This window comes from Scyliorhinus torazame, chromosome 17 (genome assembly GCF_047496885.1).
Source record: "Scyliorhinus torazame isolate Kashiwa2021f chromosome 17, sScyTor2.1, whole genome shotgun sequence".
NCBI lineage: Eukaryota > Metazoa > Chordata > Chondrichthyes > Carcharhiniformes > Scyliorhinidae > Scyliorhinus > Scyliorhinus torazame.
Genome location: NC_092723.1, coordinates 177,593,985 through 177,620,523, shown reverse-complemented (window position 1 = coordinate 177,620,523; position 26,539 = coordinate 177,593,985). Strand labels below are relative to the sequence as shown.

At 50.3% G+C, this 26,539-nt stretch overlaps 1 protein-coding gene across 1 annotated transcript in view; it reads left to right on the top strand.

Annotated features, from left to right (window-relative positions):
* Positions 1-1,478: 1,478 nt before the first annotated feature.
* The window catches only part of LOC140393490 (tektin-3-like), a 117,371-nt gene continuing 92,310 nt past the window's right edge, over positions 1,479-26,539 (top strand). The window contains exons 1-2 of the mRNA XM_072479816.1: positions 1,479-2,257; positions 24,933-25,016. Of these exons, the coding sequence (XP_072335917.1) occupies positions 1,586-2,257; positions 24,933-25,016 (756 nt within the window). The 5' untranslated portion in view covers positions 1,479-1,585. The remainder of the gene's footprint in view (positions 2,258-24,932; positions 25,017-26,539) is intronic.

The window sequence follows — 26,539 nt, the reverse complement described above, 5'->3', positions numbered from 1 at the left end:
CCCTTAATTGGATAAAAAAGAATTGGTTACTTTAAAATTTTATTTAAAAAAAAACTATGATGCTGACTACTGCCTCTGAACTTTATTATTGCACTGCACTCTTATTTGCATATTTCATTTTAGTGATTCTCGTCCTGTTATAGATGACTTTTACAGTTTGCACTCAGCCTATCTCTCTGTACTGGTCCCCTCGGGGCAAATAAAGGTGCTTGAGATCATTGCCTCAACAGGGGCTCCCTTGCCTGGAAGCGAATAGAGCAGTTTCACATTACAAGGGAGTCTGGGATGGGGTCAGCTTTTTAATTGAACTCTGAATTGAACTGTGGGAGCAGCAGTCACTGACAACAGCAGGATGAGTGAGGGGGGGAGAGAGGTGACAGTCAGATTGGGTTGGGGGTGAGAGCAGAGGGGAGGGGGGTACACGGGAAAGCACCCCAAGCTGAAGAGGCGGTAGTTCCTGTGTATGTTTCCCCTCCACCTAATAGGGAGAAGGTCAAAACTCATAAGAGTGCAGGAACCTTTGATGGAGAAGTATTTCTATTGCACCAGTTGAGAGTCTAATTGTGCCTGCAGATCTCATTGCCACCACTTTGAAAAAGCTTCAGATTGAAGATGGGGGTTTAATGTCTTCTGGTGTGCAAGTGTGGATGCCGTGCACTCTAAACACCCCCCTTACATCAATCATCGGATTAGAATCTAGTCATTTCCCATAGGCTGCAAGCAGCAGCCAGCAGCAGCAGCAGGCGTCAACATGGAGGAGTGAGCTGGACCCTGGCACTCTCGAGTAGGGAAGGAGCCCTGTTTTTATTCCGGGAGAACCCCGTGGCTTGGCTTCTCTCCGCCTCCCTTCCCAACCTTTGCAGCTGGCTGCAGTTGCTAAGGTCGAGGATGTTGCAGCGTCCATAGCAACCGCCTGGCTCTGCTCGGGCGAAGCAGAGCACATCTGCACTGAGTGGGCAGAGAGATAGAGAGAGAGAGGGGGGGGCCCACACAGGCACATTGTGTAGAGCGGGGGATAGAGGATGCAGCAGCGCTCCCGTTTACCTCGACGTGTGAGCTCATGGGGTTATAATAAGCCCGTTAACTCGGAAGTGGTTCGCTATGAGGCATGGACGCCCCCCTTTTGTGTTTGCAATGTGATTAATGATACATCTATCTATATTGTAAAAAAAATACACCTGCAATAGGTGCAGAGCACATCCATAGACCAGAGCTGGCACCGTTTTAAATACCGGATCTTGGGCTAATTGCAAGAATGTTAGTAACGTATGTTGGTTATTTAGAGAGCTGCTTTTTAATAGCCAGCTTTATGATGTTGCGTGTGTCATAATGCGTCGTAAGAAAGTTTTATGATAACTGTATTATGTCATTACTATAATTAGATGTGGTCAAGATCTGTTGCACTAACCTTTAGCTGGGTTGACCAGCTATTGCATAGCGTTTTGTAGTTTGACGTTGCTAGGACCCTTTCTCTCCCACTCTTTATTCGACGGCTTAGTTGCCTTAATCTGTCTTAGATCTGCATAAATAGATATTTATCCCAAACTAATAGGATAACGTTTATTTTATAGGAACTGTAACCACCATGTATGGCAGATGTTGTACAGCAGGTGTGGAAACAAGGTGCAGTAGTGTCAACTTGCCATGGAGACCGAGCACCTATTACAAGGTTGCAGGCGTCAATACCACCCTTGGACCTTATACTAGGAATTTGTGTGGGAGGCAGTACCCGGTGATGACATCGTATCCACCAATGACCTCCTGCCCATCAGTCAGCGGAGGCCCCATCATCAACTGCCCCGTGCCTTCTTATCCTGTGATGCACTCATGCCCGGCAATAACCCCACGACCACCAATAAACTGCCCTGTAGTGAATCCTTGCTCGGTGATAGATCCATGCCCTTCGATGGATCCGTGCGCCCCGGGTACCTCCAACCGGATTGCCCTTTTCAGCAGATACACCCCAGGGGAATGGGTGGAGTCCAACCACAACAACTACAAGCAGTCAAATTGTTCCAGGCACAATGCTGAGAAGCTCAGGGAGGACACCTCGAGACTTATCCAGGACAAGGCCCAGCTGACCAGGAAAGTGCAGAATGACACCAGCAACAACATTGGCGAGAGAGTGCAGGACATCAGCTTTTGGAAATCAGAGCTGGATCATGAACTTGACCAAATTATCATGGAGACGCATGCTCTCAGTCAAGTCAAGAAAAGAGTGGAAAAAGCACTGGAAGAGACTGATGCACACCTACAGGTCAGAGAGCTAAGCATATAGATTGTTTCTCGATAAGTATTCAGCAATTACATCACAATCATTAATCCTTCGCTCTAAATTCTATTACATGCCAATAGCTCAGAGCACATGATCACTAATATCCACGTTTGGCAGAAAAGACAATTGACTTTTTTTTTAAGAAAAGTTAATAGGACAGCTTTAAGCCTGGCAGGAATTCATTGCAAGAGCTTATTTCCAGTTTCTGATGTTGACTTAAACTGCCTTGTGTTTTCTTTCCCAGTTGATGATACAATCTAAACTCTATCGGATTATCGCCCACTCAGTTTCCCATCTCTTCTGTCATCAACATGATCATTTTATGGTGACACGGTGGCGCAGTGGTTAGCACTGCTACCTCATGGCACCGAGGACCCGGGTTCAATCCCAGCCCCGAGTCACTGTCCATGTGGAACATAGAACATAGAAAATACAGCACAGAACAGGCCCTTCGGCCCACAATGTTGTGCCGAACCTTTGTCCTAGATTAATCATAGATTATCATTGAATTTACAGTGCAGAAGGAGGCCATTCGGCCCTTTGAGTCTGCACCGGCTCTTGGAAAGAGTACCCTACCCAAACTCAACACCTCCACCCAACACCAAGGGCAATTTGGACATTAAGGACAATTTATCATTGGCCAATTCACCTAACCCGCACATCTTTGGATTGTGGGAGGAAACCGGAGCACCCGGAGGAAACCCACGCAGACACGGGGAGGACGTGCAGACTCCGCACAGACAGTGACCCAAGCCGGAATCGAACCTGGGACCCTGGAGCTGTGAAGCAATTGTGCTATCCACAATGCTACCGTGCTGCCCTTGAGAACAAATAAATCTACACTATATCATTTAACCGTAATCCATGTACCTATCCAATAGCTGCTTGAAGGTCCCTAATGTTTCCGACTCAACTACTTCCACAGGCAGTGCATTCCATGCCCCCACTACTCTCTGGGTAAAGAACCTACCTCTGACATCCCCGATATATCTTCCACCGTTCACCTTAAATTTATGTCCCCTTGTAATGGTTTGTTCCACCCGGGGAAAAAGTCTCTGACTGTCTACTCTATCTATTCCCCTGATCATCTTATAAACCTCTATCAAATCGCCCCTCATCCTTCTCCGTTCTAATGAGAAAAGGCCTAGAACCCTCAACCTTTCCTCGCAAGACCTACACTCCATTCCAGGCAACATCCTGGTAAATCTCCTTTGCACCTTTTCCACATCCTTCCTAAAATGAGGCGACCAGAACTGTACACAGTACTCCAAATGTGGTCTTACCAAAGTTTTGTACAGCTGCATCATCACCTCACGGCTCTTAAATTCAATCCCTCTGTTAATAAACGCTAGCACACCATAGGCCTTCTTCACATCTCTATCCACTTGAGTGGCAACTTTCAAAGATGTATGAACATCGACCCCAAGATCTCTCTGCTCCTCCACATTGCCGAGAACTCTACCGTTAACCCTATATTGCGCATTCATATTTGTCCTTCCAAAATGGATAACCTCACACCTTTCAGGGTTAAACTCCATCTGCCACTTCTCAGCCCAGCTCTGCATCCTATCTATGTCTCTTTGCAGCCGACAACAGTCCTCCTCACTATCCACAACTCCACCAATCTTCGTATCGTCTGCAAATTTATTGACCCACCCTTCAACTCCCTCATCCAAGTCATTAATGAAAATCACAAACAGCAGAGGACCCAGAACTGATCCCTGCGGGCTTATGGGGATAGGGTGGAGGTGTGGACTTAAGTAGGGTGCACATTTAAGGACCGGTGTAGACTTGATGGGCCGCATGGCACCTCCTGCACTGTACAGTCTGATTTGGATTCTGTGATCCCACCAGCAGCACCCCCCCCCCCCCCCCCCCGGACAGTAGATTTCCCAGCAGGTGGGGTGAATTCAATGGGAATTCCCATGTGGGAGCCAAGAATCCCGCCGCCAGCACACTGCTTCCCGCCGCTGAGAAACACATGGCTGGGAGATTGGAGAATACCCACCCTTCAACTCCCTCATCCAAGTCATTAATGAAAATCACAAACAGCAGAGGACCCAGAACTGATCCCTGCGGTACGCCACTGGTAACTGGGATCCAGGCTGAATATTTGCCATCCACCACCACTCTCTGACTTCTATCGGTTAGCCAGTTCGTTATCCAACTGGCCAAATTTCCCACTATCCCATGCCTCCTTACTTTCTGCATAAGCCTACCATGGGGAACTTTATCAAATGCCTTACTAAAATCCATGTACACTACATCCACTGCTTTACCTTCATCCACATGCTTGGTCACCTCCTCAAAGAATTCAATAAGATTTGTAAGGCAAGACCTACCCCTCACAAATCCGTGCTGACTATCCCTAATCAAGCAGTGTCTTTCCAGATGCTCAGAAATCCTATCCTTCAGTACCCTTTCCATTACTTTGCCTACCACCGAAGTAAGGCTAACTGGCCTGTAATTCCCAGGGTTATCCCTAGTCCCTTTTTTGAACAGGGGCACGACATTCGCCACTCTCCAATCCCCTGGTACCACCCCTGTTGACAGTGAGGACGGAAAGATCATTGCCAACGGCGCTGCAATTTCATCTCTTGCTTCCCATAGAATCCTTGGATATATCCCGCCAGGCCCGGGGGACTTGTCTATCCTCAAGTTTTTCAAAATGCCCAACACATCTTCCTTCCTAACAAGTATTTCCTTGAGCTTACCAATCTGTTTCACACTGTCCTCTCCAACAATATCGCCCCTCTCATTTGTAAATACAGAAGAAAAGTACTCGTTCAAGACCTCTCCTATCTCTTCAGACTCAATACACAATCTCCTGCTACTGTCCTTGATCGGACCTACCCTCGCTCTAGTCATTCTCATATTTCTCACATATGTGTAAAAGGCCTTGGGTTTTCCTTGATCCTACCCGCCAAAGATTGTTCATGCCCTCTCTTAGCACTCCTAATCCCTTTCTTCAGTTCCCTCCTGGCTATCTTGTATCCCTCCAATGCCCTGTCTGAACCTTGTTTCCTCAGCCTTACATAAGTCACCTTTTTCCTCTTAACAAGACATTCAACCTCTCTTGTCAACCATGGTTCCCTCACTCGACCATCTCTTCCCTGCCTGACAGGGACATACATATCAAGTTTGCACATTCTCCCTGTGTCTGCGTGGGTCTCATCCCCATAACCCAAAGATGTGCAGGGTAGGTGGATTGGCCACGCTATAAAATGCCCCTTAATTGGAAAAAAAAAGAATTGGGCGCTTTAAATTTATTTTTTTTAAATGATCATTTTAAATATTAAATAATGAACTGAAATAATCTGAACAATTGGAGGCATTTTTGGTACAAATGTTTTTATATGCTTTCAGTGGGGCAGGTTAGATTTGACCCATTTTCACATACATATTTATGAAGTTTTGCATGTTCATAAATGTTTTCTTCGTTATTGTTTGAATGAAGGATCAAAATTAGAGGAGTTTGGCAAATAGGATAATAGCAAAGGGATATTGAATGCATTCTGTGCCTTTTAAATTTCTCAAATATAGGATACACATGACTTTTCTATCCTTGATCACTTAAGAAAGATGTTAAATAGCCATTGCATTCATTGATTATACCTGATAATACTATAGAAAAATGTGACAAATAAAAAATTTAGGGCAAGAAGTTGGGCAAGTGAAACATGTTTTAGTGCTAGAGAAATACTATATCATTAGGTTGAGAGCAGTTTTGGAAAGGTAGAGGAAACAATCTAATATGAAGTTACGCAACTGGAAGGTGGTGATTTTCAATGAAGTTGGAAAGTGACCTGGCCCAGGAGAATTGGAAACCAAGATTGGCGGGTAAAATAGTAACTGGGCAGTGGGAGGCCATCAAGAATGAGGGCGGCATGTGGCGCCGTGGTTAGCACTGGGACTACGGCGCTGAGGACCTGGGTTCGATTCCGGCCTCGGGTCACTGTCCGTGTGGAGTTTGCACATTCTCCCCGTGTCTGCGTGGGTCTCACCCCCACAACCCAAAGATATGCAGGTTAGGTGAATTAGCCATGCTAAGTTGCCCCTTAATTGGGGAAAAAAATAATAATTGGGTACTCTAAATTTTTTTTTTAAAGAATGAGATAGTTTGGCTCATGGGGAATGGAGAGGCAATCTAATAGGCTCACTATGACTGAGGTAAAAATTAAGCAATAAAATGGGATGTTGATAAATGCCAGATTCATAATACAGTGGGGAATCCAAACAAGTTCAGAAAGCAAAGAACATCCTGCTTCATCATTCAGTAAAATCCTTGCTGGTCTTTGACCTCAATTCCACATCTCCATTCTATCCCCAACTTCCTTGATTCCCCTACAGTCCAATAATCTATCGATTTCAACCTTGAATCTGCTCGATGCTTGAGAATTCGATGATTCACGGCCCTCCGAGTGAAGAAATCCCTCCTCATTTCTGTCTTCAATGTTTGACCCTTTAATGTGAGCCTTCTAGTTCTACACTCCCCCACGAGGGGAAACGACCTCTCAGCATTTGCCTTGCCAAGCCCCCAGAGAATGTCATACACTTCGCTCTTCCACTCCAGAGAGTATACGGCCAGCCTGCTCAGCCACTCATCACAGGACAACATTCTCATCCCAAGAAGCAATCTAGTGAAGCTTGTTGCTCTATCTCCAAGTCAAGTATATCCTTCCTTTTGATAAGGAGACCAAAACTGCACGCAGTACTCCCAGTGTAGCCTCACCAAAGCCCTGTACAATTTTATCAAGACTTCCTTATTCTTGTACTACAGCCTCCTTGCAGCAAAGGCAAACATACCATTTGGTTTCCCAATTGGTTATTATACCTGCATGCAAACTTTCTGTGTTTCTTCCATGAGGATGTCAAACCTCTCTGATCGTTAACATTTTGAAAGCTTATCACCATTTAAAAAGAATTCAGCTTTTCTACTATTCCGACTATAGTGAGTAACCTGTTCCCATATACTCCACCTACCTTATTGTCCACTCACTTAACCTGTCTCCATCCATTTACAGCCTCTTTGTGTCCTTCTCACAGCTTACACTGACACCTAACTTTGTACCATCTGCAAACCTCCTGAGTCCCTTCATCTAAGTCATGAATATAGACTGTTCATAGCTCATCACTGATCCCTGCAGTAACTCACTAATTACAGCCTGCCAACTTGTGTATGCCCTGTTTCTGCCTACTTTTTGTTTTCTGTCTGCTAACCAATTATCTATCCATGCTAATGTATTACCTTCAACCCCATGAGTCATTATCTTGCGTAATAGTTTTTATGTAAAAGTAAAGTCTCCATAGTCCTAGTTGACCACAGGCTGCTTTCCCCTTTGAGGGGGAGAGCTGATTGGTGGTGGTTTAACCTGAGGATCACCACACCTCAGGCGAGGGATAAGGTTGCGAAGGTGGACCCCGATGAATAACCTCAGCCGGTACGGGGATTGAACCTGTGCTGTTGCCTCGCCCTGCACCACGGGCCAGCTGTCCAGTCAACTGAGCTAAACACTTCCTGATAGGTTGGCGAGCAACCTCTCCACCCTGTGCCCTGGCGTGACGGGGGGACCTGTTGGAATTCTTGACTCTTGAGAAGGTTAAGTTTGAACTGAGGGGAAGGATGGAGGGGTTCTACAATTCATGGGCATTATTCATTATGCACTTTCGAGATCTGGATAACATCGAACTTTAGTTGGGGCGTGTGGGTGGGAGGGTTGGGGGGAGGGGGGCTGTGTGTGTTAATGACAACTAATTCCTTTTTGTCATTTGTTTGTGTGAACATGCGGGCTGATCATAGAATCAGTGCAGAAGGAGGCCATTCGGCCCATCGAGTCTACACCGGCTCTTGGAAAGAGCACCCCACCCAAGGTCAACACCTCCACCCTATCCCCACAACACAGTAACCCCACCCAACACTAAGGGCAATTTTGGACACTAAGGGCAATTTATCATGGCCAATCCACCTAACCTGCACATCCTTGGCCTGTGGGAGGAAACCGGAGCACCCGGAGGAAACCCACGCACACACGGGGAGGATGTGCAGACTTCGCACAGACAGTGACCCAAGCCGGAATCGAACCTGGGACCCTGGAGCTGTGAAGCAATTGTGCTATTCACAATGCTACCGTGCTGCCCCTGATGTTTGGGGTTTGGTGGGAGGATGGGATCGTTGTTATTTATATGGGGATTGACATATTTGTTATTGATTATTGTTGGTGGGTGTAAATTTGGGAGAAAATGTGAAAAAGGAGAATAAAAAATATTTTTTTTTAAACTGAGCTAAACCCTTGTTGCATTCCTTTTGGGAATCCATGTGAAGGGCATCCACATTTTTCATTCATATGTGTGGGGAATCAGTTCTAATTTGATGTTGAGGTTAATAATCTACTCAGTGGCTTCAGCTGAGGCAGTGTGAATGGTTGTGATGCCACCAGGAATGGATCTCTTGAGGGCTGGAGCTCAGTCTCTGGACGGTTGGCTGACTTGGATGGCCACAGTTACAATGTAAACTGTTCTGCTTGCGGAGCAAGTTGCCGCATCTTCCCTGGCCCATCCTAGCTGCCAGGTTGTGGGTTGGCGATGTTTTCAGTCAGTCAGTCAGGGGGTATGCCGTTGGAGGGGTGAGGCTGTCGTCATACAGTACGTTGTGGATTGTGTTCTGGGCAGGACTATGGCATCTCCGATGAGTGTGTGGAATTACTTTTGAGGCCCTGTGTTAATAGGAGTGCTTAGTTAGCTGTCAATCGCGGCGTTCTTTGAGGAGAATTTTTTCTCTGCTGACATTGGGATGTTCAATATGTGCTAGCAAAGTATCCCCTTTATCTACCCTATTCATTACATCCTCAACCCCCCCCCCCCCCCCCCCCCCCCCCCCCCCCCACATTTTCCAGATATTATTCCCCTTTCACAAAACCATGTTGGCTCAGCTATGATTTTCCAAGTGCCATGTTAACCAACACTTCCTTAGTAATGGATTCCAGCATTTTCCGGTGACTGATATCAGCTAACTGACCTGTAGATCCTTGTTTCCTCTCTCCTTTTTTTCTCTTGAATAGCGATGGTACAATTGCCGCCTTCCCACCTGCTGGGACCATTTTAGAATCTAGGGAACTTTGACGATCACAATCTCTGTATCCATTATTTTTGCATCTCTCAGAACCCTTGTCTAGAGAATTTGTTGGTTTTTAGACTGATTTATTCCTCCAGTACTTATCCTTTACTGATATTAATTACTTCATATTCCTCACTCACATTAGTGCCTCAGCTTCCCACTCTCTTTTTGGTATGCATCCTAGTTTTTTGAAGAAAGTAAGGATGGAAATGCTGGGGTTTTGGGCCGCAGACTGTCAATCCTTGTTGGACATGGGAGTGATTCCAGAGGACTGACATTTGCAAAGGTCCTAAAAAAGGGAAGAGAGATGAACATGCTAACTACAGGCTAATGGGGGGAGAGAAGAGAGATGAACATGCTAACTACAGGCTAATTGGGGGAGAGAAGAGATGAACATGCTAACTACAGGCTAATGGGGGGAGAGAGATGAACATGCTAACTACAGGCTAATGGGGGGGGGAGAGAGCTGAACACGCTAACTACAGGCTAATGGGGGGAGAGATGAACATGCTAACTACAGGCTATTGGGGGAGAGAAGAAATGAACATGCTAACTACAGGCTAATGGGGGGAGAGAGATGAACATGCTAACTATAGGCTAATGGGGAGAGAAGAGAGATGAACACGCTAACTACAGGCTAATGGGGAGAGAAATGAACATGCTAACTACAGGCTAATGGGGGGAGAGAGATGAACATGCTAACTACAGGCTAATGGGGGGGGAGAGATGAACATGCTAACTACAGACTAATGGGGGGGGGGAGAAGAGAGATGAACAAGCTAACTACAGGCTAATGGGGGAGAGAAGAGAGATGAACATGCTAACTACAGGCTAATTGGGGGAGAGAAGAGATGACATGCTAACTACAGGCTAATGGGGGGAGAGAGATGAACATGCTAACTATAGGCTAATGGGGAGAGAAGAGAGATGAACACGCTAACTACAGGCTAATGGGGGAGAGAAATGAACATGCTAACTACAGGCTAATGGGGGAGAGAAGAGAGATGAACATGCTAACTACAGGCTAATTGGGGAGAGAAGAGATGAACATGCTAACTACAGGCTAATGGGGGAGAGAGATGAACATGCTAACTACAGGCTAATGGGGGGAGAGAGATGAACATGCTAACTACAGACTAATGGGGGGGGAGAAGAGAGATGAACAAGCTAACTACAGGCTAATGGGGAGAGAAGAGAGATGAACATGCTAACTACAGGCTAATTGGGGGAGAGAAGAGATGAACATGCTAACTACAGGCTAATGGGGGGAGAGAGATGAACATGCTAACTATAGGCCTAATGGGGAGAGAAGAGAGATGAACACGCTAACTACAGGCTAATGGGGAGAGAAATGAACATGCTAACTACAGGCTAATGGGGGGAGAGAGAGAGATGAACATGCTAACTACAGGCTAATTGGGGGAGAGAAGAGATGAACATGCTAACTACAGGCTAATGGGGGGAGAGAGATGAACATGCTAACTATAGGCTAATGGGGAGAGAAGAGAGATGAACACGCTAACTACAGGCTAATGGGGGAGAGAGATGAACATGCTAACTACAGGCTAATGGGGGGAGAGAGATGAAACATGCTAACTACAGGCTAATGGGGGAGAGAGATGAACATGCTAACTACAGGCTAATGGGAGAGAGGAGATGAACATGCTAACTCAGGCTAATGGGGGGCGAGAGATGAACATGCTAACTACAGGCTAATGGGGAGAGAAGAAATGAACATGCTAACTACAGGCTAATGGGGGGGAGAGAAGAGATGAACATGCTAACTACAGGCTAATGGGGGGGAGAGATGAACATGCTAACTACAGGCTAATGGGGGCGGAGAGGAGAGATGAACTTGCTAATGGGGGGAGGAGAGATGGACTTGCTAACTACAAGGGGGAGCGTGCGAGTCAGATATGGGGAAGTTGGAAACCAATTGTGTGCTGAAGTGCTGCATTTCTAACTAGGATGTGGATGATACCACGGAGAGAAGCTGACATTGCATGGGTGTTGTATCAGATATTTAGTTAAGTTCAACATTAGCATTAAGTTGGGCATTGGATTTACAACATTTAAGTGGAGATTATCACCCCCGATGGATTCTAAATCAGATGTAACTTGTTGGAGTATATCAGCTGTAGCTGAAACGTGCTCTCTGCAATGTGTTCATGGGGTTTTTATTATTTTACAATTAATTTACTGTATGGAATCAGACGCTTAAGATATTGTTAAGATACCATTGTTGTAATTTCTAGGTAGAGAATTCTGAGGCTCTGCACTATGAAGGCTGGCTGTGTTTACAGGAGTAAACCACAGATGTTTTAACATCATTAGATGGACAAAGCACCTTGTGATTTTTTGATATGTTGTCCACTGTTTGTGAGGGAAGTTATGCTCCTATACATTTCGTTCCTCTTCATTGCGACACCTGCATTGTCTTTCAACAGTTATCCTTCATACTTTTCTCTCCTTTTATTGAAGCCTTCTAAGCTCGGGATTGGGCAACGCATAACCTTCAAACACGTTTATATTCCCCAAACAAACCTCACTTGAAGGACAGGACCATTAATCACCAATCCAAAATGACAAATCTAATGATGGCCTTTTTACAAGGTGAAATTCAAATAATCAGGCATTTGTCAGAAGATATAATTAAAAGTTATCAATTAGTTCACACTGCTGTGTGCTACATTCCTTTGCTTTTCTGCTGCCAGCTATGTTATAATGACAAGGGCCTTTATATAAATTTGTCTTCCAACTGTCCTTGCAGTTTGAGTCATGGTGTCTTAATGGTGAGTCAGAGCAGCAGCAGAGAAAGAAAAGGGAGCAAATCCTGCAAGCCAGATCCCACTACCTCGTGGGACGTCCTGTCCCGTGTTCCCAGAGCCGTGGGTTGAGAATCAGCCTGTGAATTCACATGAAGACCCATGGCAGAAACTCAAATTGAGGATCAGCTGACAGCTTACTTACCGAATCCAGAGCATATAGGTCAACTCTCTTGTCCGCAATTTAACGAATCTTGGGCGAAATTCTCCGTTATCGGCGGAAACTCCGCCGATCGGCGCAAAAAACGGCGCAAATCCCACTTGCGTCACGTCATAAAAATGGGCCGATAGTCTGCGGCCCCGAAATGGGCTAGCAGCGACGTAACGGGATCCGCGCTTGCGCAGTGGTTCACGCCGTGCAGCGTCATACGCGCTGCACGGCGTGACGGCTCATAAGGCCGCGCAGCTCCCCCCCCCCACCCGACCGGAACAGCCGACCGCAACACCCGACTTGATGGCTGGCCGTCGCTCAGCCCCGAGGTTCGAGTCACGCGATGTGGAGGCGCTCCTGGATGCGGTGGAGCAGAGGAGAGGACGCCCTGTATCCCGGGCACGGCCGCAGAGTTGCCCCACGCCACAGCCGGCGTCTGTGGAGGGAGGTGGCAGAGGCCGTCACCGCTGTGGCCCTAACACCACGGACAGGCACCCAGTGCCACAAGAAGGTGAACGACCTCGTCAGAGCAGGCAGGGTGAGCGTCCCCCATATCCCCCATATCCCCTCTCCCCCAAATCCCCCCCTCCCCCATATACCCCCTCTCCCATATCCCCTCCTCCCCCATATCCCCCATATCCCCCTCCCCCATATCCCCCCTCCCCCATATCCCCCCCTCCCCCATATCCCCCCCTCCCCCATATCCCCCATATCCCCCCTCCCCCATATCCCCCATATCCCCCCTCCCCCATATCCCCCATATTCCCCCCTCCCCCATATCCCCCCTCCCCCATATCCCCCATATCCCCCTCTCCATATTCCCCATATCCCCCCTCCCCCATATCCCCCCTCCCACATATCCCCCCTCCCCATATCCCCCATATCCCCCCTCCCCCATATCCCCCATATCCCCCTCCCCCATATCCCCCATATTCCCCCCCTCCCCCATATCCCCCCTCCCCCATATCCCCCCTCCCCATATCCCCCATATTCCCCCCTCCCCCATATCCCCCTCCCCTATATCCCCTCTCCCGTATCACCTGATCACTGCCTGATGTCTAACCATGCATGCTTCATTGTGTATCGCAGGACCAAACGTCCAGGCACCCATCCCCGCAGATGCAGACCGCCCGCAGGATGCCCCTCGGAGACCACGGGAGACGGAGAGACCCGCACCCTCCAGCATGCGACGCCTGCAGGATGCCCCTCTGAGACCACGGGAGACGGAGAGACCCGAACCCTCCAGCATGCGACGCCCGCAGGATGCCCTCGGAGACCACGGGAGACGGAGAGACCCGAACCCTCCAGCATGCGACGCCCGCAGGATGCCCCTCGGAGACCACGGGAGACGGAGAGACCCGAACCCTCCAGCATGCGACGCCCGCAGGATGCCCCTCGGAGACCACGGGAGACGGAGAGACCCGAACCCTCCAGCATGCGACGCCCGCAGGATGCCCCTCGGAGACCACGGGAGACGGAGAGACCCGAACCCTCCAGCATGCGACGCCCGCAGGATGCCCCTCGGAGACCACGGGAGACGGAGAGACCTGGAGCAACAGGGAGACGACACCCCCGTCACGTGCGGGAGCGACCACCCAGCGATGAGGGGGGCAGCCACAGGCCCCCGTCACATCCGAGCCAGGACACCACTACCCAGGACACCACTATCCAGGACACCCCTACCCGGGACACCACTACCCAGGACACCCCTACCCGGGACACCACTACCCGGGACAGCACTACCCGGGACAGCACTACCCGGGACAGCACTACCCAGGACACCCCTACCCGGGAAGACGAAATACCGGACAGTGACTCAGAGTGGATGGGTGGAGACGAACCCCCACCCAAAGTGCATGGACTCAGAGTGGGACGAAGAGCACGACACAACGCCACTGCTGTCACCAACACCCTCCACCATCGCAGAAACACTCACCACGGTTGGGCACTTTAGTGATGAGGCGTCTGGTACACTCACTGGTGCGCACAACACAGCCGTCCCGGTACAGCAGGTGGAGGTAGGAGCAGCAGAGGGACCGGGCGGTCGGAGGGCAGCCCAGCCAAGCGAACATCTGCCGCCCAGATGGATCCCGGGTTCCTGCAGTTACCACACCCACACATAGATCCCGATGCAACCACCGACACGGAGACGAGCGAATAGGGTGACGGGTGGCTTGCGGCGGCTGCGGTCGCAGGTGGAGGAGTCCACCCGCGTCCAGGAGCTGGGAGTGGTCCCGGTCATGCGTGCCACCCAGGCTGACACCGCACGGGTGGCGTCCGCGGTGGAGGCAATGGGTGCGACGGTGTCAGACATGGGGAACGGTTTGCGAGGCCTGGGGCCTTCCGTGCAGGCGGCGTCTGTGGCCCAGGAAATGGCTGCCCTCTCACAGGAGGCCATGAGCCAGTGCCAGCGCCAGATGGCAGAGGCGCTCAACGCCATAGCCCAGTCTCAGCAGGCCATGGCCCAGTCTCAGCAGGCCATAGCCCAGTCTCTGCAGGCCATGGCCCAGTCTCTGCAGACCATGGCCCAGTCTCAGCAGGCCATCGCTGAGGGCATCGGCGCCAGTGGCCATGTGCGAGCTGGCGTCGCACTGTCGCAGACAGGGTTCGACAACCCCCTGGGCTCCATGGCTGCAAACCTGCAGACCCCTGTCGATACCAGCACGGGCATCCAGGACTGGCAGCGCCAGATGTCGGGGGCGCGTCGGATGGCCAGTCCGTTCGCATCCCCCACCCATGTAGAGGCCTGGGGGCCATCGGGCACCCCGAGGGAGGAGGAGGTGGTGTGGTCCGTCCCGGCTCCCTCTGTAGGGGAGGTCCCGGTACACCGCGACACCTCGGACTCCCCCCCCTTCCGTCCCAGGTGCATCGGGTGGGCAACGGGCAGGACAGGCTGGCAGCTCGCCATCCCAGTCACCCGGGCCGCAGCCTGGCCCATCTAGGCCAGGACGCCCAGGAAACGGCCGCCAAAGGGATCCAGTGTCAGAGGGCAGGAATCACAGGAGTCCACCTCCAGTTCTGCTGTACCGTCTGGGGAACCACGTAGACGTAGTCAAAGGGCCCGTAAGGCCAAACAATTAGACACTGAGTAAGTTGGCACGGGTGCAGGGCACAGATGAGTTTTAGGCGCTAGGGCACGTGCATGAACTCCTTTGGTTATTAAAGTCAATGTTACACCTACCGAAGCTGCCTTTGTGCTCTGTCCAAAGTGTGCGGGGGTGTCATGTACGTTGAGCGCAAGTGTGTGTGTGAGGGGTGGTCTTACCTCAGCCCCAGGTGAGTCTGCCCCCTTCCCCCTGGGCCGCCATCAACATCCCCCGGGCAGAGGACGGGACCGTGCGCTGCAGTGTCACAGCCGCATGCAGGGATGGTCCGGGTGGATGGTGGTACTGTGGCCATGGGTCAGACATAGTCCAACGATGTAGAGCCAGGAGCTCATCGGAGGCGGGTTGTCATCATTCTCCATGGCCTGCGATAGACACGCGTCCACCCGCAACTGGGTGAGCCCGGCCCGTTGTGCCGCCGGTGGATCGGCAATTGGGAGTGGGGGGGTGGTGTGCATGCGGGTGGGGTGTGTGGGGTTGGGGAGGGGGGTGAGGGTGCTGGGTGGGTGGAATGGGTGGGGGGGTGTGGGTGGTCGGCTGTTGTCATGGTGTGCGGTCTGTGGCCATACTACCCGATTCAACGCCCATCTAGTCAGTGAAGCGGGCGTCTATCAGTCTGTCCCGTGCCCGCTGGGCCAGCCGGTAACGGTGGACAGCCACCCGTCTGTGTCTACCCCGTCTGCCCTGACCATTGCCCCCATCCCCCTCATCTGGGGAGGACTGGGCCTCTTCCTGCTGCTCCTCCACTCCGCCCTCCTCTGCCTGCGGCACATCGCCCCTCTGCTGGGCTATGTTGTGCAGGACGCAGCACACCACAATGATGCGGCCGACCCTATCTGACCGATACTGGAGGGCGCCCCCAGAGAGGTCCAGGCACCTGAAACGCATCTTCAGCACGCCAAAGCACCTCTCGATCACTCCCCTTGTCGCTACATGGGCATCATTGTAGCGGTTCTCCGCCTCATTGCGTGGCCTCCGTATAGGCGTCATCAGCCACGATCGCAATGGGTAGCCCCTGTCGCCCAGCAACCAGCCCTCAGCCGGGGATGGCGTCCCTCGTACATGCCGGGGATGGATGACCGCGACAACACGAATGAGTCGTGTACACTGCCTGGGTGACGGGCGCAGACGTGCAGGATCATCATGCGGTGGTCGCAGACCACCTGTACGTTCATCGAATAGGTCCCCTTCCTATTAGTGAACACGGCCCTGTTATCTGCAGGTGGCCGCACGGCGACGTGCATCCCATCGATCGCGCCCTGGACCATGGGGAACCCGGCAACGGCAGAGAAGCCCACGGCCCGGGCATCTTGGCTGGCCCGGTCCACGGGGAAGCGGATGTAGCGGTGCGCCATGGCATAAAGGGCATCTGTCACTGCCCGGATGCACCGATGCACCGATGTCTGCGATATGCCGGACAGGTCCCCACTCGGTGCCTGGAATGACCCCGTTGCATAAAAGTTCAGGGCCACCGTAACCTTGACGGACACGGGGAGAGGGTGTCCCCCGCCAGTGCCACGCGGTGACAGGTGTGCCAGCAGGTGGCAGATGTGTGCCACGGTTTCCCGGCTCATCCGGAGTCTCCTCCTGCATTCCCGGTCCGTGAGGTCCTGGTATGACTGCCGGGGCCGGTACACACGGGGCGCCCTCGGGTGCCTCCGTTGCCGTGGGGCCGCGACGTCCTCCTCCCCCTCCTCGTCCTGTCGGTCAGGTGTCCCTCCAGCCTGGGCGGCTGCCACCTGCCCCTCTGCGGCAGTCTGCGCCGCCTCTCTGGCACGCTCCTCCTCCTCCTCATCCAGGGCAACATAGACATGAGCGGCTGCCACCACGGCGGCCAACATCGCTGGATGGTCTGAAAATATGACGGCCTGGTGGGGGGGAGGGGAACGACGACATGTCATCATTGCCCATATCCCCTCCTCCCCCCAGCCAGGTGGCATGGACCGCATGGGTCCAACTGTTGGAGGCTGGCACCTGGCCAGGTGGACCAACTCATTTGCCCTCCCATCACCCACCCCGGCACGGACCCCCCCCCCCAACCTCCACCCCGGCACGGCCCCCCTCCCCAACCCCCAACCTCCACCCCAGCACGGACCCCCCCCAACCTCCACCCCAGCACGGACACCCCCCCAACCTCCACCCCGGCACGGACCCCCTCCCCAACCCCCAACCTCCACCCCGGCACGGACCCCCTCCCCAACCCCCAACCTCCACCCCAGCACGGACCCCCCCCAACCTCCAACCCGGCACGGACCCCCTACACAACCCCCAACCTCCACCCCAGCACGGACCCCCCCCAACCTCCACCCCGGCACGGACCCCCTCCACAACCCCCAACCTCCACCCCGGCACGGACCCCCTCCACAACCCCCAACCTCCACCCCGGCACGGACCCCCTCCCAGCACTCCCCCGGAGCCCAGCCTACTCTAACCACCCCCCCACACCCCCCCCCCCGCCGCACACACACACAAGCCGAGACACACCTCTCCTCAGGCAATCAGTCTGCGGCCACGCCATTTCCTGCCCAGAGCCAACCCCCCAGGCCGTCACTCACCCCCTCGCTGGTCGGCGTGAGCCTGGAGCACCGGGTCACGCCGATGAAAAGGAGGTTTGATTCACGTCGACGTGAACGGTCATCACGTCGACGGGACTTCGGCCCATCCGGAAGGGAGAATATCGGCAGGCCGAAAATTGGCTGCCTTGCGCAGACCCGTGACATTCTCCGCGGCAGCGGCGCCATTAACGCCCCGCCGACTTTTCTCCCTTCGGAGACTTCGGCGGGGGCGGGGGCGGGATTCACGGCGGCCAACGGCCATTCTCCGACCCGGCGGGGGGTCGGAGAATGACGCCCCTTAGTTCTAAGCTAGCACCGTGAGCTTCAAAATTCTCCAAGGTATTTGGTGTTCTACAAAAAAAGGAAGAGTCAATTAGAATAGGTATTATTCCCTTTTAAAACGCATGCAGGTAATATTTCTGACTGTATTCCCCTATCTTAACATGAATTTGATCATTTTCCAGAGTGGCGTTATGCAGATTCTGTCAATTTCCCGGGGACAGGTAGAAGTGGGTCGCTACTCTTGTGGTTTGTCCCACACTCCGCAATGAGATGAATAGGCAAAACTGTGTGACCCATGCAGGTAGTGCCCTGCAGGCTGCTCACCCTGGGGAAACTGATGTAACTGTACATGTGCCGCACAAACTAATGCCTCTCCCTACATGTTTCAGCTTCAAGATTACCTTGGACTCTTCTGAACTCCGTACCGAGTCGGCCATTTCCACTCGATTGAGGGCAGATTTTGTTTTTGTTTAATTCCCCAATCAAAGGATGGCCACTCTGACAGGGCAGCATTCCCTTGGTACTGCTCTGGAGTGTTAACCGAGATTGTGTGCTTAAGTCTCGGGGGTGGGGGGGGGGCTTGAACCCAGGACCTTTTGTGCTGCATCTGAGCCTCGGCAACACATAGGTTAGTTGATCTTCTGTGTGCTGCGCAAAACCTGCTAAGGTGTGGGTATAAATAAAACATGGTGAAATACATAAATTCCATTTGTGTCCCTCATGGATTACGGTTACATATTCAGAATGCTGCAATGTAGCTCATGCATAAATAAATGTAAAGTTGAGAGGCATAAAATGCTGATTTGTAGCAATTCTGGAGATGGCTGCACAGAGGGTAAATGCCCCCTAGTGGGACATGCTGTGCCCCCAGCTGTATTCGGTGTGACCCTCCTGGTACTTCTTGCTGTGAAGGGTATGTCTGCGTATGCCGGAAGCATGTGAAGTAGTGCAATCATCACATTGCCCAGCATTAGTATTACTAAACGTACCAGGAACCTAACATGCAGGTACGGTAATTTTGAATGATCTCTGCTATTGCAAAGTCTCTGCAATCACTCCTCAGAGTGTTTTTGAGGGCTTGGAGGTGAGCTCTTCTGTCCAGCAGGGAGTGTTCACAAGGAGGGCGCAGAGGGTTTGGTGACCTGTGAACACAGAGGCTGCAATAGGGATGGGAGCTGCAGTGCCTCTGGCTCAGCAACGTGACGGAGAGAGGGGGTGCGGAGAGGCCTCTGTGCTTTGCGCTCTGCCAACTTGGAGCCAGACTTCTTCATGCTCCTTGAGAGAGACGGGAAGCTTTCCAGCACCTCAGTCAATGATCCCCAGCTCTCAGTGAGCATGCACATCACATTCTCCTTGTACAGACTCCCATTGCTGTCCTCACCTGAGTCCTCTGCAGCAGATCTAGCCTGAGACATCACCCTCCAGTGGCAAGCAAACAATCCTTGCCCCTGACTTGGGTGCAGGCTCCTCATGCCTGATGACTTGTTATGTATAGACCTTGACTCCGAACTTGCCTTTTATCCACCAGTGCAGGAGAGCATGCCAGGACCAGCAACATGGATACCTAAAGGTGCCTGGTGAAGCTGCAAAACAGAACATCATGCTAAACGATGGAAGCAGTGTGTGATAGACAGAGCAAGTCCCACAACCCAATGGATTAGATCAAAGCGCTGCAGTCCTTCCAAATTTAGTTGTGAATGATTGTGGACAATTAAACAACTGACGTGAGAAGTGGATCCCCATCTCCTATGAACGGGGATCCCAGCAGGTCAGTGCAAAAGGCAGAGCTGAAACATTTGCAACAATCTTCAACCAGAAATGAATGATCCATCTCCTCCTCCTCCTGAAGTTCTCAACATCACAGATGCCAGTCTTGAGCCAATTTGATTCACCCGACGTGACATCAGAAAGTAGGTGAAGGCTCTGGACATTGGCCTATGGCCCTGACAACATCCCAGCAACAGTACTGAAGATTTGTGCTCCTGAACTAGCCATGCCACTGGAAAAACTGTTCCAGTGCAGTACAACAGTACCTGACGTGGAAACTTGTCCTGTCCACAAAAAGCTGGAAATATCCAATCCAGCCAATAACTACCCAATAACTACCCAATAACTACCCAGCTGCCAATAACTACCATAAGACCATACCCTCAATCATCAGCTAAGTGTTTGAAGGTGGCATTGACAGGGCTATCAAGCAGCACTTGCTCAGCGATATCCTGCTCACCAATGCAATCTGGGTTCAGGGTTCCAGAAAAAGTCTCTCTCTCTCTCTTTTCAACGTTTTCCTTATGCATTGCAAGTCTCATTTCTCCGGAAGTCTTTTTCCCATTTTCCCCTTCATCACCAGGAATTTATTTGTTTTCCTTGTTTCTCTTTCTGCTCCTATCTGGCCCAGTCACTCCACCTCTCCTCGTTCACCTCTTTTTTTTCTCCCCCCCCCCCCCCCCGTTCCCAAAATCTCTCTGTGTGTCTCTGTCCACCAATTTTGTTTTTCTTCACCCAGCATCGTGTCTGTCTCAATTACTTCAATCCTCTTGTATATCAAAGTAGAATTAGAGTTACAATGGAATGTGGAACACTTTGCCGCAGGAGGCTGTGGAGGCCAAATCACTGAGTGTCTTTAAGACAGAGATTGATAGGTTCTTGATTAATAAGGGGATCAGGGGTTATGGGGAGCAGGCAGGAGAATGGGGATGAGAAGCATCAGCCATGATTGAATGGCGGAGCAGACTCGATGGGCCGAGTGGCCTAATTCTGCTCCTGTGTCTTATGGTCTTATGATTGGTACAGAGGTATGAAGAAGTAGTGATATAGACATAGAGAGACGGAAGTTAGGGTGTTCCCTTTTGATAATACAGTTTAAAAACTCGACCATAGAGCGCTTCAAAATCTGCCTGCCCCATTGTCACTCCTCATCTTGTGATGTTCAGCATTGGACAGATTCACAATAGTTTTGTTATACCGTCAATTCACTGTGAGACCGTGAGAACGAGTGAACATTAGGCTTTAATATCCATGAACTCGCCTGCCAAAGTCGGCTGTACAAATGAGTGCCACCCATAGGTTGCCGGACTATATATGGCCCCGGTGAGGGCGGAGCCAGAGGTGGAGCCCGCCGGGGTTCTAGTACAGTACCTGGAAGTAGTCTGTATCATCACTTCCAGGTCATGGGTCACCTCATTATACAGACAGTACAGACAGCTCATGCATTAGGTGAAATACATTCACCACAAGTTTATTTATAGTAAGGCTGCGGATTTACAGTGAAGACATTTTTTGTCCTGTGACACTGGAAGCACCTTCAGTGCAGTAAAAGGGAAATGAATACGTTGCCCCCAAGTGCCTAGTCATACATCTGTATCGAGAAATTATTCTTAATCCTACGCTTCTGAAAGCAAAGAGACTGCAGAATTGCTCTGCGATGTGAGTGGAAACACAACCAGAATTGATACAAATCGCAGATCTTTGCAACAAGTATCCACCACTCACTCACGACACTCCCAAAAAAGGGGTTACTTTCTGGTATGTGGGCATCGCAGTTTACGGTTCTGCTTAGTTGACCGTGTTGCAGTTGTTTTAGAACAGCTTGGTTGGGTGTGCTGCTGACTGTAGAGCTTTAATCTTCAACCATATCGCTGGGATCTTTCAGGAACATTCCCGCGACCCTCAGCTCTGAGACCCTTCTGACGCCCACCCGCAGGCCCCAACCTGCCCTTTGAAAAAACCCTGGTCTACAAGATGCACCGCAGAAACTCACTAAGGCTCCTTCAGCATAACCTTCCAAACCTGTGACCTCTACTGCCGAGAAGAGCAGCAGATGCCTGGGAACACCAAGTAACACTCCATCCTGATCGGAACTCATAGAATTTACAGTGCAGAAGGAGGCCATTCGGCCCATCGAGTCTGCACCGGCTCTTTGAAAGAGCACCCTACCCAAGCCCACACCTCCACCCCATTCCCATAACCCAGTAACCCCACCCAACACTAAGGGCAATTTTGGACACTAAGGGCAATTTATCACGGCCAATCCACCTAACCTGCACATCTTTGGACTGTGGGAGGAAACCGGAGCACCCGGAGAAAACCCACGCAGACACGGGGAGGACGTGCAGACTCCGCACAGACAGTGACCCAAGCACGGAATCGAACCTGGGACCCTGGAGCTGTGAAGCAATTGTGCTAACCACTATGCTACCGTGCTGCCCTAAGGCATCATATCGTAACTCCTTCACTGTTGCTGGGACAAAAACCTGGCGCTTCCCTCCTAACAGCACTGGGTGTATTTACCCCATCCAGACTGCAGCGCTTCAAGAAGGTGACTCACCATCTTCACAAGTGCAATTAGGGATGGGTAATAATTGGCAGCTATACTTGCATCCCGTGAATATCTCAAATATAAGTTTCTGAGCTGAGTGTCAGATCAAGAGTCGGGGCCTCACCCTGCTCTTTCTCCCTATACAGGAGTTATTGTGGTCAGACAGGAGTTCCTGGATGTCTGAAAGCAGAAAATCTTGAGGAGAAGTGTTGGTGTGAGGTAAATGGGGTGGAGTGGCAAACAGGAGGTCCATGGAGCTCCTATCAGCAGCTTTCCCATCATGCCGGATAGGATAAGTGAGACGGGGCATAACGCAGGAACATGCCCTCATCTTCAATGTTCTAAGTGATGTCGTACTCCGTGGGCTCTGTCTCAGCAAGTCGTATGGTGTGGAGAACCATTTCCTCCAGAGGGCTCAGGAGATGGAATATAATGTGGAAAAATGTGAGGTAATCCCCTTGGGTAGAAGGAACAGATTTGCAGTGGATTTCCTAAATGATGAGAAATTAGAAAGTGTAGACGTACAAAGGGACCTGGGTGTCCTTGTCCATAAGTCGCAGAAGGCTAACATGCAGGTGCAGCCAACTATTAGGAAGGTTAATAGAATGTTAGCCTTTATCACAAGAGGATTTGAGTACAGGAGTAGTGAGGCCTTGCTTCAATTGTATAGAAGCTTACTGCACCTGGAATATTATGTGTCGTTTTGGTCCCCTTACATCAGAAAGGATTTCATTGCCATAGAGGGAGCGCAACAAAGTTTCAGCAGATTTGTTCTCGGGATGGCAGGACCACCCTATGAAGAGAGATTGGGCAAACTGCGCCTGTATTCTCTACAATTTTGAAGAACGAGAGGTGATCTCATTGAAACCTATAAAATGCTTAAAGGAATGGACAGGGTAGACACAGGTAAGATGTTTCCCTTGGTAGGAGAGTCTCGAACCAGGGGGACAATTTAGAAATGAGGGGAAAGTCACTTAGGACCGAGCTGAGGAGAATTTCTTTACACAGAGGGTTGTGAACCTTTGGAATTCTCTACCCCAGATGGCAGTGGAAGCTCAGTCATTGTGTATGTTCAAAGCAGAGATTGATAGATTTCTGATTAACAATAATGTCAAGGGTTATGGGGGTAGTGGGTGTAAAAGGCATCGATGTGTCCAATCAGCCAGAATCATATTGACTGACGGAAGCAGGCTTGGCCGGCTGAATGGCCTATTTCTGTCCCTATATAGGTGTCCTGGTCTTCCAGCAGTATTATTATTGTGTTCCACCTTGGCCTGCAAGAGAGAGAAGAATGGCAATAACTGGTAAGCAATGGAGCGACAGGTTATCAGGAGCCAGCGGGATGCAGATTTGAGGGTACTATCAAATCAGCCATGATCTTACTGAATAGCCGATCAGGCTCAGGAGGCTGAATGGCCTTCCACTGCGCCTTGTTCTGCCCGTGATTGTGTTCCACTGTGTCTGGCTGATGGTCCTGCCACAGTTGAATAGTAGAGGTATGCAGAGGCAGCGAGAGCAGAGTCTGAGGCTAGTATTGGGAATGTATGTGAGTGTTGGGTGTATGGCGCATTGAGCAGCAGGGGAGGCTGGCGTTATTGTGAGTAGGAGATGTCATATAAAGATGCTTTCCCTGACCTTGATCGCCCGCATGAGGTCATTAGACTTCTTGTTACTCTGCTCCTGGGTCCTGCAGACAGCAGGAGTTGGCCTTCCTCGTTCTTGCCTCCATTACCTTCTGACTGTGCTCCTGGCCTCCTCAGGAACCATGGCATCTTTCCTCCAATCCAATTACTCTGGCACCGTTTGCTCTGTTATTACAGATTTCCTATTTACCATTGCAGCAATAATATTCAGCGATTGCCTTCTATAATTTAGTGCAGCTTGAGGATAGACTGTCTTTAAGAATGGAAGCTTGGCGGCGGCACATGTTATTAGCACATGCTGCTTGACTCTCCGGTTCAGACAGCCAGTGATGTGTGAGCCCCTCAGCTCAACACGACTGTCAGGTAAATGAGGCAGCACCACCAGATTGGCATGCTTCCCACCCTCTATTTCACAACCTGCCTGACCTCCAAGAAGCAATACATGTCAATTTTTATCCCTGTGGATTAGCTCTGAGTCCTTATTACTATAGATTTTCAGAAAAGAAAGAATTTATATACAGTACAGTTCTCTGAATATCCCACGCACACCTTAACCAATAAATTATTGTCATATATTGTCAGATGAATCTGTCTGCAATGCCCTGAATGCATGACTTGACTACAAGGACTTTATTTTTCTAATTGCTTGTTTTTGCTTATTTCAGATGGTTCAAGAATGTTTATACCATCGCGAGAAGAGAATAGGCATCGATCTAGTCCATGATGAAGTGGAGACGCAACTGCTTGAGGTAAGTTACACACCGAGATACCAATGTGTGCTTAACCACAAACCCAGGTTGAGACAGAATGCAGTGCCCTGGCAATAGTTGCAGTCCTATCTATTGCGGTTTCACCAGCAGATAGTAGAAAGCCTCCGTTGTTCACCTGCTACCAACGAGCAAAAGTCATGCTTTTAGCCAGCCACTGCAAGACTTCATTGATAAATCAGTGATTGATTTTGAACCCGATATTTAAACCGCCGCTGACCGTATTGGAATGTAGCCCTGAGAATTGGTTAAACTTAAATACTGCTTATTTGTCGAACCAAATGAAAATATTTTGAGAATAGGGCAGCACAGCGGCGCAGTGGTTAGCACTGCTGCCTCACGGCACCGAGGTCCCAGGTTCGATCCCGGCTCTGGGTCACTGTCCGTGTGGAGTTTGCACATTCTCCCCGTGTTTGCGTGGGTTTCGCCCCCACAACCCAAAGATGTGCAGGTTAGGTGGATTGGCCACGCTAAATTGCCCCTCAATTGGGAAAAAATGAATTGGGCACTCTAAATTTATATTTAAAAAAAGAAAATATTTTGGGAAATGAACGTAAATTCTAGTCTTCCCACAGCTATATGAGTCAGTCATGTGGTAGGAAATAATAATGAATGGTTTGTAGTGGAGTAACATAATCGAGGAGTCTGAGTGATATCATGAATGAGTCAATGAGCCTGGAGATTAATGCCTTTAACTCCTCATTAACTATCCGACTATTGCAGCTTGTATTTCAATGATGTAAACTGCCTGAGCAGCTCTCAATGTCATATGAGCCCATGAGCTGGTGTGTACATCTTGTAGCTCAGTCCTATTCATTGACAAGCGCGAAATGATCAATTAATGTTCTGTTTTCGCTGACTTTGACATCAGCAAGGTGTAAATTTGAGGCTGAATTCCTCTGCACGTGTGAAGTGAAAAACTAGACCACTTTGCAGTTCTTAACATAGCGGCACACAGGCTTGGGCAGTTTGGTTATGTCTGTGGCATTCCTTTCAAAACTTTGGCTTTGATTTTCAGAGCTGATGGGTTTGGAGAGTCTCAGATCTAACTGTGGTGCCGTGGACGTCATACTCAGTTCTGGCTTCTAAAGCCAGCTCAGTGCTGTGGACATTGGCTCTACCTTCCATCCAACGTTGAATAATATAAACAGTCTGATTGTTTAGTGACCTATTGTGGAGGTTTCCATGTTTTACATGATGAAGATGTACATTAAGCTGATTTGCTGAGATTTTCCGTCCCCTCAAATGGAATATGCCAACCATTGCACCATTATTAAGAGGGTACGTCACATTGGAAGGCTCATATGTCCTATGTGTGATGTCCCCCACTGCCCATATACACTGGGCATTGCTGCAGAGAGTGCACTTTCAACATACTGAAATCTGTGTGAAATGGATATTACTTTGTAGACCAAGGATCCTCACCCCGTGAGGCTGCAAGCTTCCACCGCATGTCTGACAGGTGGGATCAATGTACTTGGGAGTCTCTGCCCTCTGCTCCGCTC